The 15,111-nt window shown below is 38.0% G+C and overlaps 1 protein-coding gene across 2 annotated transcripts; it reads right to left on the reverse strand.

The window, feature by feature from the left end:
* Positions 1-1,360: 1,360 nt before the first annotated feature.
* LOC146321245 (protein tyrosine phosphatase type IVA 3) lies at positions 1,361-13,788 on the reverse strand. Of its 2 annotated transcripts, none has more exons than XM_084726309.1 (7): positions 13,433-13,788; positions 7,930-8,408; positions 6,120-6,256; positions 5,850-5,942; positions 5,628-5,758; positions 5,201-5,275; positions 1,361-3,352 (listed from the first exon to the last, which is right to left on the reverse strand). In XM_084726309.1, the coding sequence occupies exons 3-7, from the start codon at positions 6,213-6,215 to the stop codon at positions 3,235-3,237; spliced, it is 513 nt and encodes a 170-aa protein (XP_084582435.1). In that variant the 5' UTR covers positions 6,216-6,256; positions 7,930-8,408; positions 13,433-13,788; the 3' UTR covers positions 1,361-3,234. The 2 variants fall into 2 exon arrangements, with proteins under 2 accessions (XP_084582435.1, XP_084582436.1); XM_084726310.1 differs by lacking the exon at positions 13,433-13,788 and adding an exon at positions 11,740-11,895.
* Between the last annotated feature and the right edge of the window lie 1,323 nt (positions 13,789-15,111).

Raw genomic sequence — 15,111 nt, forward strand, 5'->3', positions numbered from 1 at the left:
GAGGGAGGAACTACAGCAACGGTCAAATTTAATGGAAAAAACAAAAACAAACAAACAAACAAACAAACAAACAAAAAACGTGTCGGTCAAGGATTTCTTTCACTAACATCTTTAATTTGATGTCCAGTATTGTTTTACCGGGTCTCAGCACTCTTGCCATAGAAGTGTAGCCAAATTTGTGGGTGCGATACTTGTCTTAATGTAACATTTATGTTAGTTATGTGGTGTGATAAGTAAAGGCCATATCAAAATAGAGGTATAGTAACTGCCTCGCAAGGTAACTGAACGTATGCAGTTTGGTTATAACTATGGGGAATGGTGAGCTGTAAAAAAAAAAAAGAAGTAAATATATTATTATCATATATTATATAATATATATTTGTGAAAAAGAGTGGCTTCTCCACATTTAGTGGCATCCATGGATACATTAATATTACTAGCCAAAATAAAAAAAATAATCACATGGTCAATAACTGATTTGGAAAAAGTGCATCAAAAGCATTTGAGTGAAAATAGATGTAAAAATAGATTAGACACAATTTTGCAGAACATATAGAAGAATTCCTATTAATTATACCACCACTGTCAATGTTCCTCGTGTAATTCAAATGTTTTACAATTTACTGCTGGAAAGATATTATGTAATTTAACAGGTGTGCTCAGTGTCACCACATTAAAGTGTGGTAATGGAAAGAAGCCTCTAGGTGGTGACTGAGGCTGAAAAATCGTTTTAGGCCTCAGTCCTTCCTACAAGGCTTATGACAGTGCAGGGTGGTGAGAGCAGTGCCACCACCAAGCACTTACAAACCTATAGTTAATCAGCACAAGTGAAATGTTGCTAAGTGAACATTTAAAGTTTGATTTGATGAATAAATGATTTAAGAATAAATTAATGAGATACAGGAATTTGAGGAAAGTTTTCCTGTTAATACATAAACATGGTAGCAGTTGAAGGTCTTGTTATTTACAAGTTATTAATGGTTTTACTGGTCCAGCTCACTTGGGATCAAATTTGGCTGTATGTGGTGTGTCTGAATGTCTGCTATTGATAATTAATCATCAGTGGTTAAAAATGAACTAATACTCTAAGTGTATTTAACACCAGTAGTTTTACTTGTAGTTGCGTAATATATCAGTATTATAACATCACTTCTATTTTAGTACAGATTTTCAATACTCTTTCCACCACTGATATTTTCCACTAGCATGTTGTGTTAATGGCCTAATTATTCTTACTAAGAGGGCTTAGTCAGTCCTTGGTTTTGCCTTCAGTATTTCAGAATTTCCAGGCGACTTTCACTAAAATGAGGCTGCACGACAGGGATTGATATAGCTTGACAGAGGACATGATGAACAACTGTTAAAATATAGAGACAATGGCAAAACTTTTATTAAACAATGCAGGAATTTACAGACATACAGACATTTACAGCATTTTTTTACATAAAAAAGTGTAAGCTCAGGTCAGTCCCAGTGATTTACCATAGCTAAAGACTACCAAGCATGCACACACACACACACACACACACACACACACACACACACATACACACACAATCAAACAAACACACACACTTCATTGGAACAAATAAACTGAAGCCAATTTGTTAAAAAAAGCTTTCGGGTAAAGTTGATAGATCCTCTTTCCTCTCTACATCTTTACTGCTTCTTTACTTCAGTTTTACACCCTCTGCTCTTATCTGTTTCACACAAATAGTTGTTCAGGACATCGTATGTTTTTTATAATATAGATGAGGACAAGATTATCATAAGCAACCAAACCAATTCATAAAAAGTGCATGCTCCATCGTCGGCAAAAAAAAGTACAAATTTTGATTGAAAAATGGATTAAGTGTCAGATACATGCATCAGTCAGGAACAATACAAATGAATAAGTAAACTCCACCCCACAGGAACATAAAAATATATATTTGTAAAACCTGCAATCAATGAATTTCATTCTTTGCACATTTTTGTTCTCACTGAATGGGAGGAGTTGTTTGTCCTGTTCACCCTGACCTCCATGAGAATAAAAGAATTAAATAGATATACTTCATTTATATTATTTTTTTACAACTAGTTTACATCTGTCAGCCACTTTAAAAATGTGTGTAATGTATCATTACTCTAAAATTATTAACATTTCCTTCTTCATAATATATATAAGTACTTTAAATGTGACTTGAAATCAGCTGCTGCTAATAAAAATATTTCCCTCTGTGGGTGTCAGTAAACATAGCATAATATACTGTAATGCACACACTGATATGTAAACACTTGAGCACAATGGAGTAATATTAAAACAGTGAATGCAACAAATGAAGGCATTATTTTGAACAAAATGCTTCATCTCGCATTTTAGTAACCGATTTTCATGTCAATTATAGACAAATGGCAGAAAATGCTGGTATGAAAATGAGCCCTTATATCTCCAGTTACACTAAGAACAGACACAGACAGGAACAGTGTAACAGAGAGGGTCAACTAAGAGTATCGACACTAATTTACAGTAAAAATACTGAGCCGCTTTGATAATTTTATGTCTGTGTTTCAGTGTATTAAAAATTGTTTGAAAAGTGTCTCAAAGGGTTTTTCATGCAATAAAACACTCACAGAAATACTGCATCTAACTTTACACCAAGATTGGAGCGATGATTACATACACTGGACACTTGTACAAAGTAATGAAAATTTAATGGTATTTTTACAAAGTAGCCAGTATGATTTGAGGCTTTGATCATAAAAAAAATCTGGTGTTCCTGTAGAAACATGCTATGGATTGGTTTTGTTGAGAATTTCAATGTCATTCATACATTTCATCACATTATCCCTGATACAACTTTGTGTCTTCTCCAGAATTATCTAATAAAGCAGCTACGCCTCAAGAATCAGCTACAAATCATAACTTTTTATGTGATTTTCTCCCCCTCACCTATGTTTTCTGTCTTTCTTCACAGTAAACTATATTATGAAGCAAACATGCCAATAAAATAATCTTTAAAAGACAAGAAATCATTACAAACAAGGGAACAAAGATGATCCAATTGCTGTAAAAAAAAAAAAAAACATTTTTAAAAATCCCAGGGTACACTTGGACTAACGAAGCCCGTACATTTTAAAGTTTATGACAGTGACACAAGGCTTGTATGGTTGGATTCCTGAGAGCATTTCTGAGGGGTACAAGATGTCCGAGCATGTGTGTGAGAGAGAGTGTGTGTGTGTGTTCGTTTGTGTTCACATGATGCAACACTTGGTCTTGTGTGCGTGAGCGTCTTTGAAGCGGAGCCTCTGCTTGGATCGATATTTCTCTAGGTAGGTGAGCTGTTTGCTGTTGATGGCTCCACGACGCTTCCTGAAACACACACAAAGACAAAAGTCAATGGTATTAAAGTCTCATTACTTCCATATACCATGACTGCACAACATCTTCTTGAGGACCCTTATAGTACAATGCAGATCTGCTTTTTCTCTTGCCTTGATTCGTCTCTTACAGTATAATAACACTGGTGGACTCAAGAGGAGCCCTACATACAAAAACATTATTGGCCTGTACATGTCTTTAAATAGTTATATAGTTCCCTGTGTTTCTATTAAAGAGTTGTAGTAGTTGTTGCACAATAAAGCAATTTTAATCTAAATCAGGTCTTTTTCACCTTAAATGCAGAACAGTTTTCACCATGCTAGTACCCTTCTGCAGACAGCTGGTGCCCTTTTTATTTTTTTCGTTCCTGCCCCTCAGACAGCCACCATGGATAGTAGCATAGTGCAACAGTATAATAAAAAGGATACCTAACATTTTGTTTATTTAGTGCTCTCAGTATCGGTGTGCATAGCTGTCTGCCACATTGTCTTCTTTAATACCACCACAAGATGGCAGCAGGACAGAGAATATCCATTTCTACACAGAGCGGGTTTAAATAGTAACCTGGAGGCTAGTTAGCCACCCTCCATACACTCTAACATGTTTTTTATTCCTGTGTACTTGAGCTGCTTTAACAGTTTACAACAGAAATCATGACTGAAGAGAATCCAAAGAGGAGAGGCAAGGAGGAAGAGAGGAGGAAAATCGAGAAAAGATACACATTCTCCCTATAAAACAGACATACATGGGCAGAAATTGTGGTGTAAAGATGTATTAAGTATGTTAAGCATTTTACAAATACAAAGCTTTCTCATGTTCAGTATAATGACTGTTTGGTTCATTTGATCACACTGGCTTTCAGCCTTCAAGATCAAGATTGGAGAGGATTCATAAGGGAGGGGGCCAGGACACAACACTGAATGGTAAAACTCAGTCATGTGCACCACGTAACACATGTAACATGGTGGCTCCATTGTTTGTATGACTGCACACAGAATCAATCGCAGCCCATAACACATTCATTCTTTATGCTTTTATCCATCAAAATAAGACTGTCATTGGTCTGAGAGCTGCATGATCAGTGTGTTGCTGATGTGATTGGTTGCTCTCACATAAGGTTTTGTTGCAGATTTATGAAAATGTAAAAATTATTGTACATTCTGCCTTTTTAGAAATTACTGATCAGATATTATACAGTTGTTAAAATTATGGTATCATACATCTGGCAACCCTGACATGTACAACCATCGTTCCAAATGGATGCAGGATACATGAGGCAGCCATGATGCGTAAGGATGTGTCAGGGTGCGTATGAACATGTTGTTACAAGCAAGTATATCTCCAGCCTAAGTCAGTTACAAGTTCAATGTTGAGCTCCTCACATTATCTTGTGACCTTGAGAAAACAGAAGTTGTTTTCTCATGATTTCTTATTAAATTATCTTATTTAGAGAAAATGTTTTTTGTTTTTATTTTCAAAAGATGACAAGATAATCTACCCATTATCTTGAGAAAATGAGCTTTGTAATCTCAAGACAACAAAATAATTAACTGGTGATCGCAAGATTACAGCAATAAAATAAAGTAAAAAATAGCTGCAAGCATAAGCGTTCTTGGCCTTGTGGTATCAGCAGTTCTGTGTATAAACAAATTGTAGTGTATTATAAAGAAACTTAGCTCTGATATACTATATATATATATATATATATATATATATATATATATATATATATATATATATATATATATATATATAGTAATCATAAGTACATAAGTGCTCTTACAATAGGATATTTACTAGTTCTGCCACAATGAAGATATAGTACATAAATGTACTTACTGTCTGATGAGTTGAATAGCATCTTCATACTTCATCCCACTTTCTATCAGAGCCAAAGCAACTAGCACAGGAGCCCTGTGTGCATGAATAAACACACAAATGCACACAGAGACATGAGTCTGATGCCTGAGTGAAAATCACAGCACTTTGTCTGCATCGTTGAAACGTTTTTTAAGATGCAGCTCAGAAAAACAACAGGTTGCTGTTTTTGTCTTGTGTTTTTTGCCAAGAAAACCAGCTAGAATCTACAGCAAAAGGCATCAGTTTTATACCAGAAGCATGAAACCAGTGAAAGCAGTGATTCTATTTATTTCCTTATTTTTCAGCTTTATCTACATGTTAATCCCTGTCATATATATATGTGTGTGGGTCTACATTTCTCCCTCTCTTGGATGCATTTTTTTGGTATGTTTCTTGTGTCTCTCACCTTCCCAGTCCAGCCACACAGTGAACAGCCACGCAGCTTCCTGGATCCTCCTGAAACTTCTTCTTCAGCAGACTTAACCAATCATCAACCAGCTTACTGGGGGGCGGAGCTCCATCATCAAACGGCCAATCCTGAAGGAATAGCAGAACAGTTACAGCACCTCTTGCACTCTGTATTTTTTATGGTAAATGCTGTGCATGTGTGTGTTAAGTGTATGCTTACCACCACATTAATCCCATCTTTCTCCAGTGGTGTTTTGTCATAGGTGATGTCACAGACTCGAACAACTGTGGTGGCACCATAGCGTTTCAGGTCCTGAAAGGAATGGCAGTGGTTGGAGATGATTTTCACAACTAGACCAAAACATAAGCAGATCAATTCAGTTAAATGTGTGTTAGTGGTTTCAGTTTACATATATAATATACTGTATGTTTATTCATGAGGCATGTGCATATGTGCATGTGTATCTGTAGACAAACGCTTATTTCATACCTCTATAAAGGAGCTGAGCGTACTGTCTGTTGGGTTGTGTGTGATGAGGAATCTCATGTTCTTGTGGCACAGTTCCACTGGGGCTGGACGGTTCATGGTAGCCAGTCTGACCTTTGACACCCAGGATGACCTCTGACCTTTATGTGTGAGCAGTTAGTTGTTTGTCATAAGCTCAATGTCAGAGAGAAATGTACTGGAACTAAAAACTGGACAAATATCTGAGCCACATTTAGTGCACTTTTGTAAGCTCCTTAGACATTACAAAACTACTAAATACACCACATGAAGTGGAGAAGAGTTTTAACTAGTTACCGTCTTTGCTGTTCTCGTGATTTTCCAGGTTTTTATCACTATCGTCTACTGTATCTTTGACACCAATAGGTGTTTTCACAGGTGACATTTTGACATGTTACAGAGGGAAAAGCACAGGTGTAAATAATTAAATTAATGACGGTTGAATTCCATTCAGCTACTTCAGTTTCAGGGTCCTGCAACCTTGCATGGTAGCTCACTGTCACACTGGCACGGCTTACTGGGGCACTTGAATAGATCAGAGCCATCATTAATGTTGTTAGTGACACCTGTTCTTTTCCTGCTGTGAAAAAATGCATATTCAACACAACCTGTCCACACGCCACAAGCCTGACTTCACAAAAACATTTCTGCAACTTCCTAAAATACAGCTAAATCTGTTACAATCCTAAGGCGTCCTAAAACTCATCATAAGGTTGCATACTTACAGTCTATTTTTGTAAGTTTCATACAATACAGAGTAAAAAACAAACAGATCAAGGAACAACAGTGATCAAAGAGGAGTATAATACTGCAGTTTAAAAAAAACCTAACCCCTCCCACAGGGATTCCCAATTATTCCCGTGATTAGAAGTCATTTCAAAGCTGTGTGGGCAACAGAGGTGGAAGAAGTACTCCGCCATCCTTTACTTATTTTAGATTTCTAATGCAACACTGTGAAAATACTCCACTACATGGAAAAGTCCTGCATTTAAAACCCAACTTAAGTCAAGTAAGTATTATCGGCAAATTGTCTTAAGCATGAAAAGTACTCATTGTGCAGTAAAATGTCTACTATTATATATGATGGTTAGGGTCATCAATATTTCTGCTGCATTAATGTACTGTATATGTTGCATTTTACTGATGTAGATGTTTTAGGTTGAGCTTATTTGAACTACCTTATATAGGGTTGTTTAAGGTAGTTTAATCTACAAAAATGCGCCATTTTGTGTAAGATCATCATATGATTATAGTGTTCGGTCTGACTGAAGGAACTTGTCATCGCCAATGCTGTCCAACATATTCACATCATAGTATAGCATGCAGTGCAGAAGTTTTGCAGCAACAAGTTTACATTTCCCAACAATACGGAAGAGGCATATCTAGCTTATCCCTGTAGCACTGGCACTGGACATATGACAAATACTAATGTTTTCAGTTTTGTTGATGTGAGCAGGGTGCTAGATGTGCTTTGTCACTGAATTATCTCAAAGAATGAAATTTCACCGGTGTGAAGACTGTCACAACAACTTCTAAAACACATGAAATAGAACTGAAAATGGGGAAGGTGATGTTTTTCATTACAAGGGGACATAAAAACATTATTGTAAATACATTTTACAGTACACTCCAGGAAAGGCATGCAAAAAGTTGATTTCATTTCATACTGACCACACTAAAAAATTTCAGCAGAATCCTAAAAAAAACAGCCACATGTATAATACCGAAACAAGTCAGTAAAGTGTAGAGGTTAAACAATGTTGGTATATCATTATGTTTTATGTTGAGCCCTCACCTGTAGCTCCAGCTGTTGCAGTCAGCTACTGTGTCTTCAACTTCTATCAGGACTCCAGGTGAGTCTGGACTTCCTGTCTTTTGTGGAATTTTCTATAGAGAGACTGTTTATATCAGTTTAAGGTATTTTCCCAATTCTGAGGTCCTGTTGTCATGTATTATCCCATCAGTTGACGTATCCTTTAGTCCAGGAGGCTACAGAGTGTCAACTCTCTCGTTTCTGTCTCTGATTGTCCGGCCCTTTTCTTTCTCTTTGTCTTTCAGTGGCTCTCTCTTCCCTTCGCTCTCCGGTTGGCTTTCAGTGGCGAAGCTCCACTTGTTACCCCATGAGCTGGCTGGTTCAAAGGGCAAAGGCCAAAGATCTTTCAGGTTTCAGGGCTGCAGGACTGCATGGTGCAGCTTCATCGCAGACAGGGTCTAAATGTGTTGGGCGTGGCAGTAGTCCCCACTCCGCCGCATAAACTCCATCAACCAGCGATTCTAAGGCCAAAACATACAAAGAAGTCACCTTTAAATCATTAATGAACAGAAAAATGGTCATGAAAACACTTTCACTAATTCTGAATTTGTTTCAGAATTACAAACATGGTATCTGTGAAATCAGAATACAAAAAAATATGGCAAAATATTTAAATGACAGCCTTCATCAGTAGGGTGGAGTAGAGTTTGTGAAAAATTAAAATGCCTTTTTTTTTTTTTTTTAACATGGAAATATGTTTTAAAATGACAAAGAGTTATTTTTATTTTATTTTTTTAGATTTCACCCACACAATAAGTCCTTGACAAGATGGAATAAAAAAATCTACCATTAGTTTCAAATACTGAGTAAAATACACATGCATGCAAAAAGGTAAGATGTATAGCCTGACTATCACTAATGAACCTGAGTGGACTTTTCTAAATTGACTTGTAATAATTTAAATCTGAAATTTTAAATTCATAAGCTGCTATATATCAAGACCACTAACTTCTGGATATATTCAGTACCACTGACATTTGCAAGAAAGTCCTGAGTCTGAGTCAGGTGTGTGCATATACATGTGCACACACACTATAGTAAACTAGCATCTCACACAGCTACTGAAAGATGTTCAAGTGTTCCTACTTGTGTGGGGACAAGAAACCTTGGAAACAGATGACAGATGCCATATGAGCTAGAAAATCTAATATATGATGTGACTCGGAAAATATGGAAAATCTGATTATACCATCCTGTTCAATATCAGCAAAACTCAATTTCATCAGAAGAGAAAAAAGAGATTAAGTTTGAAAACTGGTGCTGTATTTAATGTACTCTAGGAGTGCAACAAATCTGAGGGAAGTTCACCAAGTTCACTTAGCTCACTTGCTACTTCAAGTAGAGCAGGTCCTCATAGGCCTGGAATGATTCATCCATTTGCCAATTGAACTGACACATATTGGCTTTGGATTAAAAAGCGGTTACTGGCCAGAAAATGTGTCATCCAGCTTCAATATATATTTGAATTTCTCAGATTGTATCTTTAATGTATGTCAGATAACTACTTTGTTAAAAAATGCAACAACAGCCATTAACTTTGGCATATTTTGTCATAAACAGTTGTTCTTGATCACATATGCTATATATCTGCAGTGTATGAGATGTTTAAATGATATTTAGTTTGAGCTGAACAAAGACAAACTTTAAAGGTATAATCTAGACTCATAAAATCCCTCTAAATCATCACTTCTGAACTACTAGAAGTGTGTAGTAGTGTCTGTATCTACAGAGATCCTGCCACTCGCCTGTATTTTCTTATTTTCTCCTATTTTGTTGTGTTCTGGACATTTCAGGGCTTCAGCCTGATTGCCAGTGGTGTGTAGCCCCCAGCCAATTCAGCACGCGGGTTTTGAGGCTGAGACTCCACAACAACATAGCGACCTATGGTTACATCACTGTCGCTGTCTCTCTCCTCTGCTCTCTGTCTGTGAGAGCTACAGAGAGAGCTATATACATACACAAACCAACACACAGGCAGAGCAGACTGAGGATCGTTCCAGCTGTATTCACACTAAGGTGTGGGCATGTTTACTTGAATGAATTTAACTGCTGTGAAACAATCAGAAAATGTTCTTATTTTTCTATACATGCCATTTGCTTTCTTGATTTACCCTTTGTGTATTTCTCTCCTGTTTGGCCACCTTTAGCCACATTTCCACAGCAGGAACTTTCGCCAGGGACCAGGGTCTAAATTAAGTAAATTAATTTATCTCCCATAAAGTTGCTGCTCGGGGGTTTGTATTTTCCAAAAGTACAGGAACTTTAGGGGTGGGGTTTGCAGAGCTAAACATTTCTTTTTTTTTCTTTAAGTTATGTTTTTTTGGCTTTTCTTGCCTTTATTTGATAGTACAGCTGAAGAGTAGACAGGAAAGGGGGTGAAGAGAGAGGGGACAACATGCAGCAAAGGGCCACAGGCAGGAACCGAACCAGTGGCCGCTGCAGAGGACTGATAGTCTCCATACATGGGACAGGCACTCTACCAACTGAGCTGAACAGCCGCCCCAAGAGCTGAACATTTCTGATTGGTCAAGTACTCACAGCAGGCTGACACATCAACTTGGAAAAGTTGTAAATGACAATCAACAGCAGCTCAACTTGATTCTCCTCCATGTTTACTGTTGCTGTTGAGATGCATAATGATTCCTCTCTGATGCTTTATATGATGTTATCATTGCAGTATAGTCTGACACAAAGACAGCTGTCACTTTTCCGTATATCAGTGGACTAATCTACCTAATCTTCATGGGTCAGTTCAGACCATCGGTAGAAACACAGACAACAACAGGCTGAAGGAGTCTTTTAGTTCCTTGAAAATCCAGGGAAAGTCCAGAGGTACTCTGGGTAATCTGTAGTCACCTCTTTGCCTCAGCTCTGACAATACACACACACACACACACACACACACACACACACACACACATAATCACATGCCGACTTAGTCACTAACTCCTCCAGAAGACTATAGTCTCTCGCAGGTTGTTGACTATCTATAATTAGGAATCTATCCTGTGTTACTGCTAATCAGGATAGATGTCAATTATTTTCCATCCAGTCAATTCAAAATGTCAAAGAATAATTTATTTTACTTTCTGATTTTAAAGCCTAACATAACACAAGCTTAACAAAATTGTGATAGACATGACAGAGGATACAGTTTCTCACAGACCAGACAAAGCAGTCAATTCACTGAATATAGCATAACAAAATAAATTTGAATACTTTCTCTTCACAAGTACTGCAGTCACTCAGGCATTTAGCTGACCTCTAAAGCTGAGTCCCTCATGCCAAAACAATATGTGAAAGCATAAACTAACATAAGGGAAATGGCTAGACGGTAGCAGTAATTCCAATTAAAACTGTAAAGCCGATCTTCCCTTTTACCTTAGAGCACAGTTTGGTTTGTACAAACAGGTGCGTCCCCAGTTGGTCATCTGGCTGCCTGGCTGTTTCCCTGTCACAGGCAGGGTCAGGACCCAAAGAAGTTAAAAAGGGATCTCTGAATATTATTTTAGAGCCGGATTAGGTTGCCAAACTTTCCTACAGTACCTGCAGTGTGTGGCTGAATGAAGCTTGTAAGCTTAGTGGGTTAGTAGTAAAGACAAAAACAAGGCAGGTTAGTACTAGTGGCCTAAAATAGGTTAAATCCTGTTACAGCACTTTCACCTCTGCTACCCTGCAGTTACTGTATAACAGCTATAGAGGAGGTTTCCTGAAGCAGCTCCAATCACAAATCAAAATGTGCTAAATGCCTAAATTGAGTTGTTTCTAAAAGCTAACGACCTTCTCTCTTACCTCAGAGGACAGCGTGGCTCTTTCGCTGGGAAATTCACAAACCACTCAATGGCAGTAACACCAAAGTCCTGCAGCAGCAGTAACCCTACAGCAGTGTGTGAGTGCTGACAGTCAACCAGCTGACTGCCTGTTATAATAAACCCCTGTAGACACTGAATACCCTGCAGCTGTATTTATAGCTGTATCTATACTGGCTGCTGATTCTGTGACACATCCAATTTTTGAGGAAACAACTGTCACTAATGCAAGTACACACCCCTATCCACCTTCTCTCAGTCTGTTCCAGTGAAGAATGGTGATTAACTTGATTGCCAGTAACATTACTGTGAAAATTAATTTCAGTGGAAATTCCCTGTTGTTGAATCTATGTTCTTATCTATCACATCAAGCTGGCCAATCATGTCCTCAAAAGTTACACAACTTCACTCGCAGCTGACTTTAGCTGCAACTAATTTTTTAATTTTCATTGCTGATTAATTTATTGACAATTTTCTCGATTAATTGATTAGTTGTTTGGCATATTAAATGTAAGAAAATGATCAAAGGTGATGTCATCAAATGTCTTGTTTTGTGTAAAACCCAAAGAATTTACTGTCATAGAGGCAGGGGTGGATTTAGTCATTCTGGGGCCTAAGGAAAATACAGGCATTGTGCCCTCCACATCCCTTGTTCTCCCCTTATTTCAATCCTTGATAATAAGTTATAAAGATAAATTTCATTTATGATGGAGTGTGGAGGATGAAGTCTCAGCCTCAGGAAAGAAGCTGTTCTGTAGTCTGGTGATACAGCAGCAGATACTTCTGTATCTCTTGCAGCAGCAGGGTGAAGGGGCTGTGGCCGGGGTGAGTATTGTCTTTTAGCATCCTCCCGCTTTTTTTCAGCACTGCTGCAGTAGCTTTGCTTAATATTTCAACCGTCTGTAGCTGTCTGGTTTGTTTACATGAACTGGCAATGGCCTTTTTGAATCATTTCCACAGATTTAATAGTACAAGTTAGTGGAGATTTTTAGGACATAGTTAGTTAGCTGAAATTTCTTAACTGTAAGTTTATGAGATGTTTTATGGGGGTTTGGTAGCTTGGCAGCGTTAGCTAAGTCCCCTCTTGCATTGAGGAGTAAAGAAACCTGAACATTTTCACATTTAAAGCCACAACTAAGAACTTTCATATTTTGTAGAGTTTGAAGGCCACTGTGGACAAGTGTTTCCTCTGCTATAAAAACAAAATATGTCAAAAATACAATTACACAAGGAAATCTCTCCCTTGTTCCTTTTAATTTGCTCACTCACACAAAATGTAAATGCAGAATCATTTCATCTGATTTCACAGAGAATCCCAGCCAGTGGCAGGTATTAAGAATGTGACACAATGTAATAACTATATAGAAATATCCAAATTTCTTGCAAGCCATCAGTATTAAATTGAGGCTGTTTCAGGAGCATTTACAACTACTTTTTATAGTTTTCATAGCTGGAATCAGAGATTGTTCCCCTTTTTTTCTTTAAAAATATTCTCAAGCCAATTAATCGATTATCAGAATAGTTAGTGATGAATTTCATAGCTGACATTTAATAAATTAATCATTGCAGCTTTAACTGACTGTATCAGGAGCCTTTCCCAAACATCTAATTATGATCATTTCTTCTAGAATTCAACAACAAAACAAATACAGTATCTATTGAGTGTTTGTCCTTACCTGCTCTTAAATGTCATTCCCAACCACAGACTAAACTTCAGATCTTCTTGCTCCAGTGAAGTCCACCTGCTTTTACTCTCTTTCTGCTATCAGAATCTGATCATGTAGTCGAGTAGCAGAAAATAAACTCCTTCTGCAACAACCTGTGGCTCTGCCCCACTGTAACACTGAACTATCCACCTCTCGCCGTGCCTCCTGGCCTCTCTCGGTGTACTGTACGTGCCAGACTGTAGCTCTACCTTGCTTGTAGCAGTGCAGTGTGCTGGGCTGAGGATCTGCTGTGAGCTGGTCTAATCAGGCTGAGCAGCCATCTGACCCTGACAGCCCTGTCACCACCAGAACACTCTACAGTTAATGCTCTTAGAGAGAGAGGAGAAGAGCCTCCCTCCCTCCCTCCCCCTCCTCCTCTTCCTCCTCTTCTTCTTCATCCACTTGACTCCTTTTTCCCCTCCTCTCTTCCAGGGCAAAGAAGAGGTGCAGCTCACCCCCTTCCTATAGGCTGATTACAAGGTTCAGGCATGAAAGCATGTGGTCTCACAAGTCCAGTGCACAGTAACAAAATAAAGGTAGATTAGTGTTTTCAGTTCATGTTTCTCTCAAATGTAACAAAAATAATTTGTGAAAGGTAATTTGTGTAGGTCTAATGAGCTTTTTCTGCCATGACACGTCTGTCTGGACCTTCTCTTGTTTTCCTTTCCTGCCTCCGTTTCTCCCCCCATCCCCTCCCTGAAACAACTAAAAATAGACGGTCCTTTGAGCCGCCAGACAGATTGGACAAGTCAAACCTATGAGTCTCTCCACTTCATGGAATTAACTTTCTCCTTAACTGACAATTGCCCCAAGTTTGTTTTTGTTGTTGTTGTTGTTGTTGTTGTTGTCCTACAGCCAAAATACAGCATGAAACAACCGCATTGTTGCCACAGAGTATTAGCAAACGTTGAAATGAAAAATTGAAATAAGAAAGATACATTTTCTAAACCAACACCCATTGAAGCAGTTTTATGAGTTTTTTAGGATCCATTTTTAAGTTTTCTGCTTTATGTAATTTGTTTACAAGGTTATGGTTAAGGATACATGAGCCCAGAGAGTCACAAGGCAGTCATAGGCATAGACTTTTTAAAGTAGAACAGGCTGGGGCCTCACCTCACTATCAATCACTTTGAGGAGAGGTTAACATGACTGTTCACCCGCACACAGAGCTTTAAAAAACACCTCTTGCTAGCTAAAATTAGCTGAAGCACTACTTGAACTGCTTTCCAACTTATTGCATTAAAATGTGTTTGTTATTTTCTGTGTGCATGTGTGTTCTCAAAACTGGACCTGCATTTATTGCATGCATAATGTTGACAAATATTCTGCTACCATATCACGGTACAGTGTTATCCCACTTCTGATTTTCATTATTGTGACCTAACACCTCTTTTATTCCAGATAATGAGTGTAAATATAGCCCTAAGTGGTGATTAGCTGGTTGCAAACTCACAGTGACAGTTTAGACAGATAAAGACCTCCAGACGGAAAGAGCCTCTATTTTGCTTTGATGTCCTTTAATTAAGACACTGACTGCAAATAACATCTAAACATAGAATAGAAGTGAATATGGCTCGTTCACATACTGTACAGAACAACTTTTAAAGCATAGGTATCATCAGGACGTGTGAATACGCAGTCAAGAGAGA

This window comes from Lutjanus erythropterus, chromosome 9 (assembly GCF_056507025.1).
Source record: "Lutjanus erythropterus isolate fLutEry1 chromosome 9, fLutEry1.hap2, whole genome shotgun sequence".
Taxonomy (NCBI): domain Eukaryota; kingdom Metazoa; phylum Chordata; class Actinopteri; order Lutjaniformes; family Lutjanidae; genus Lutjanus; species Lutjanus erythropterus.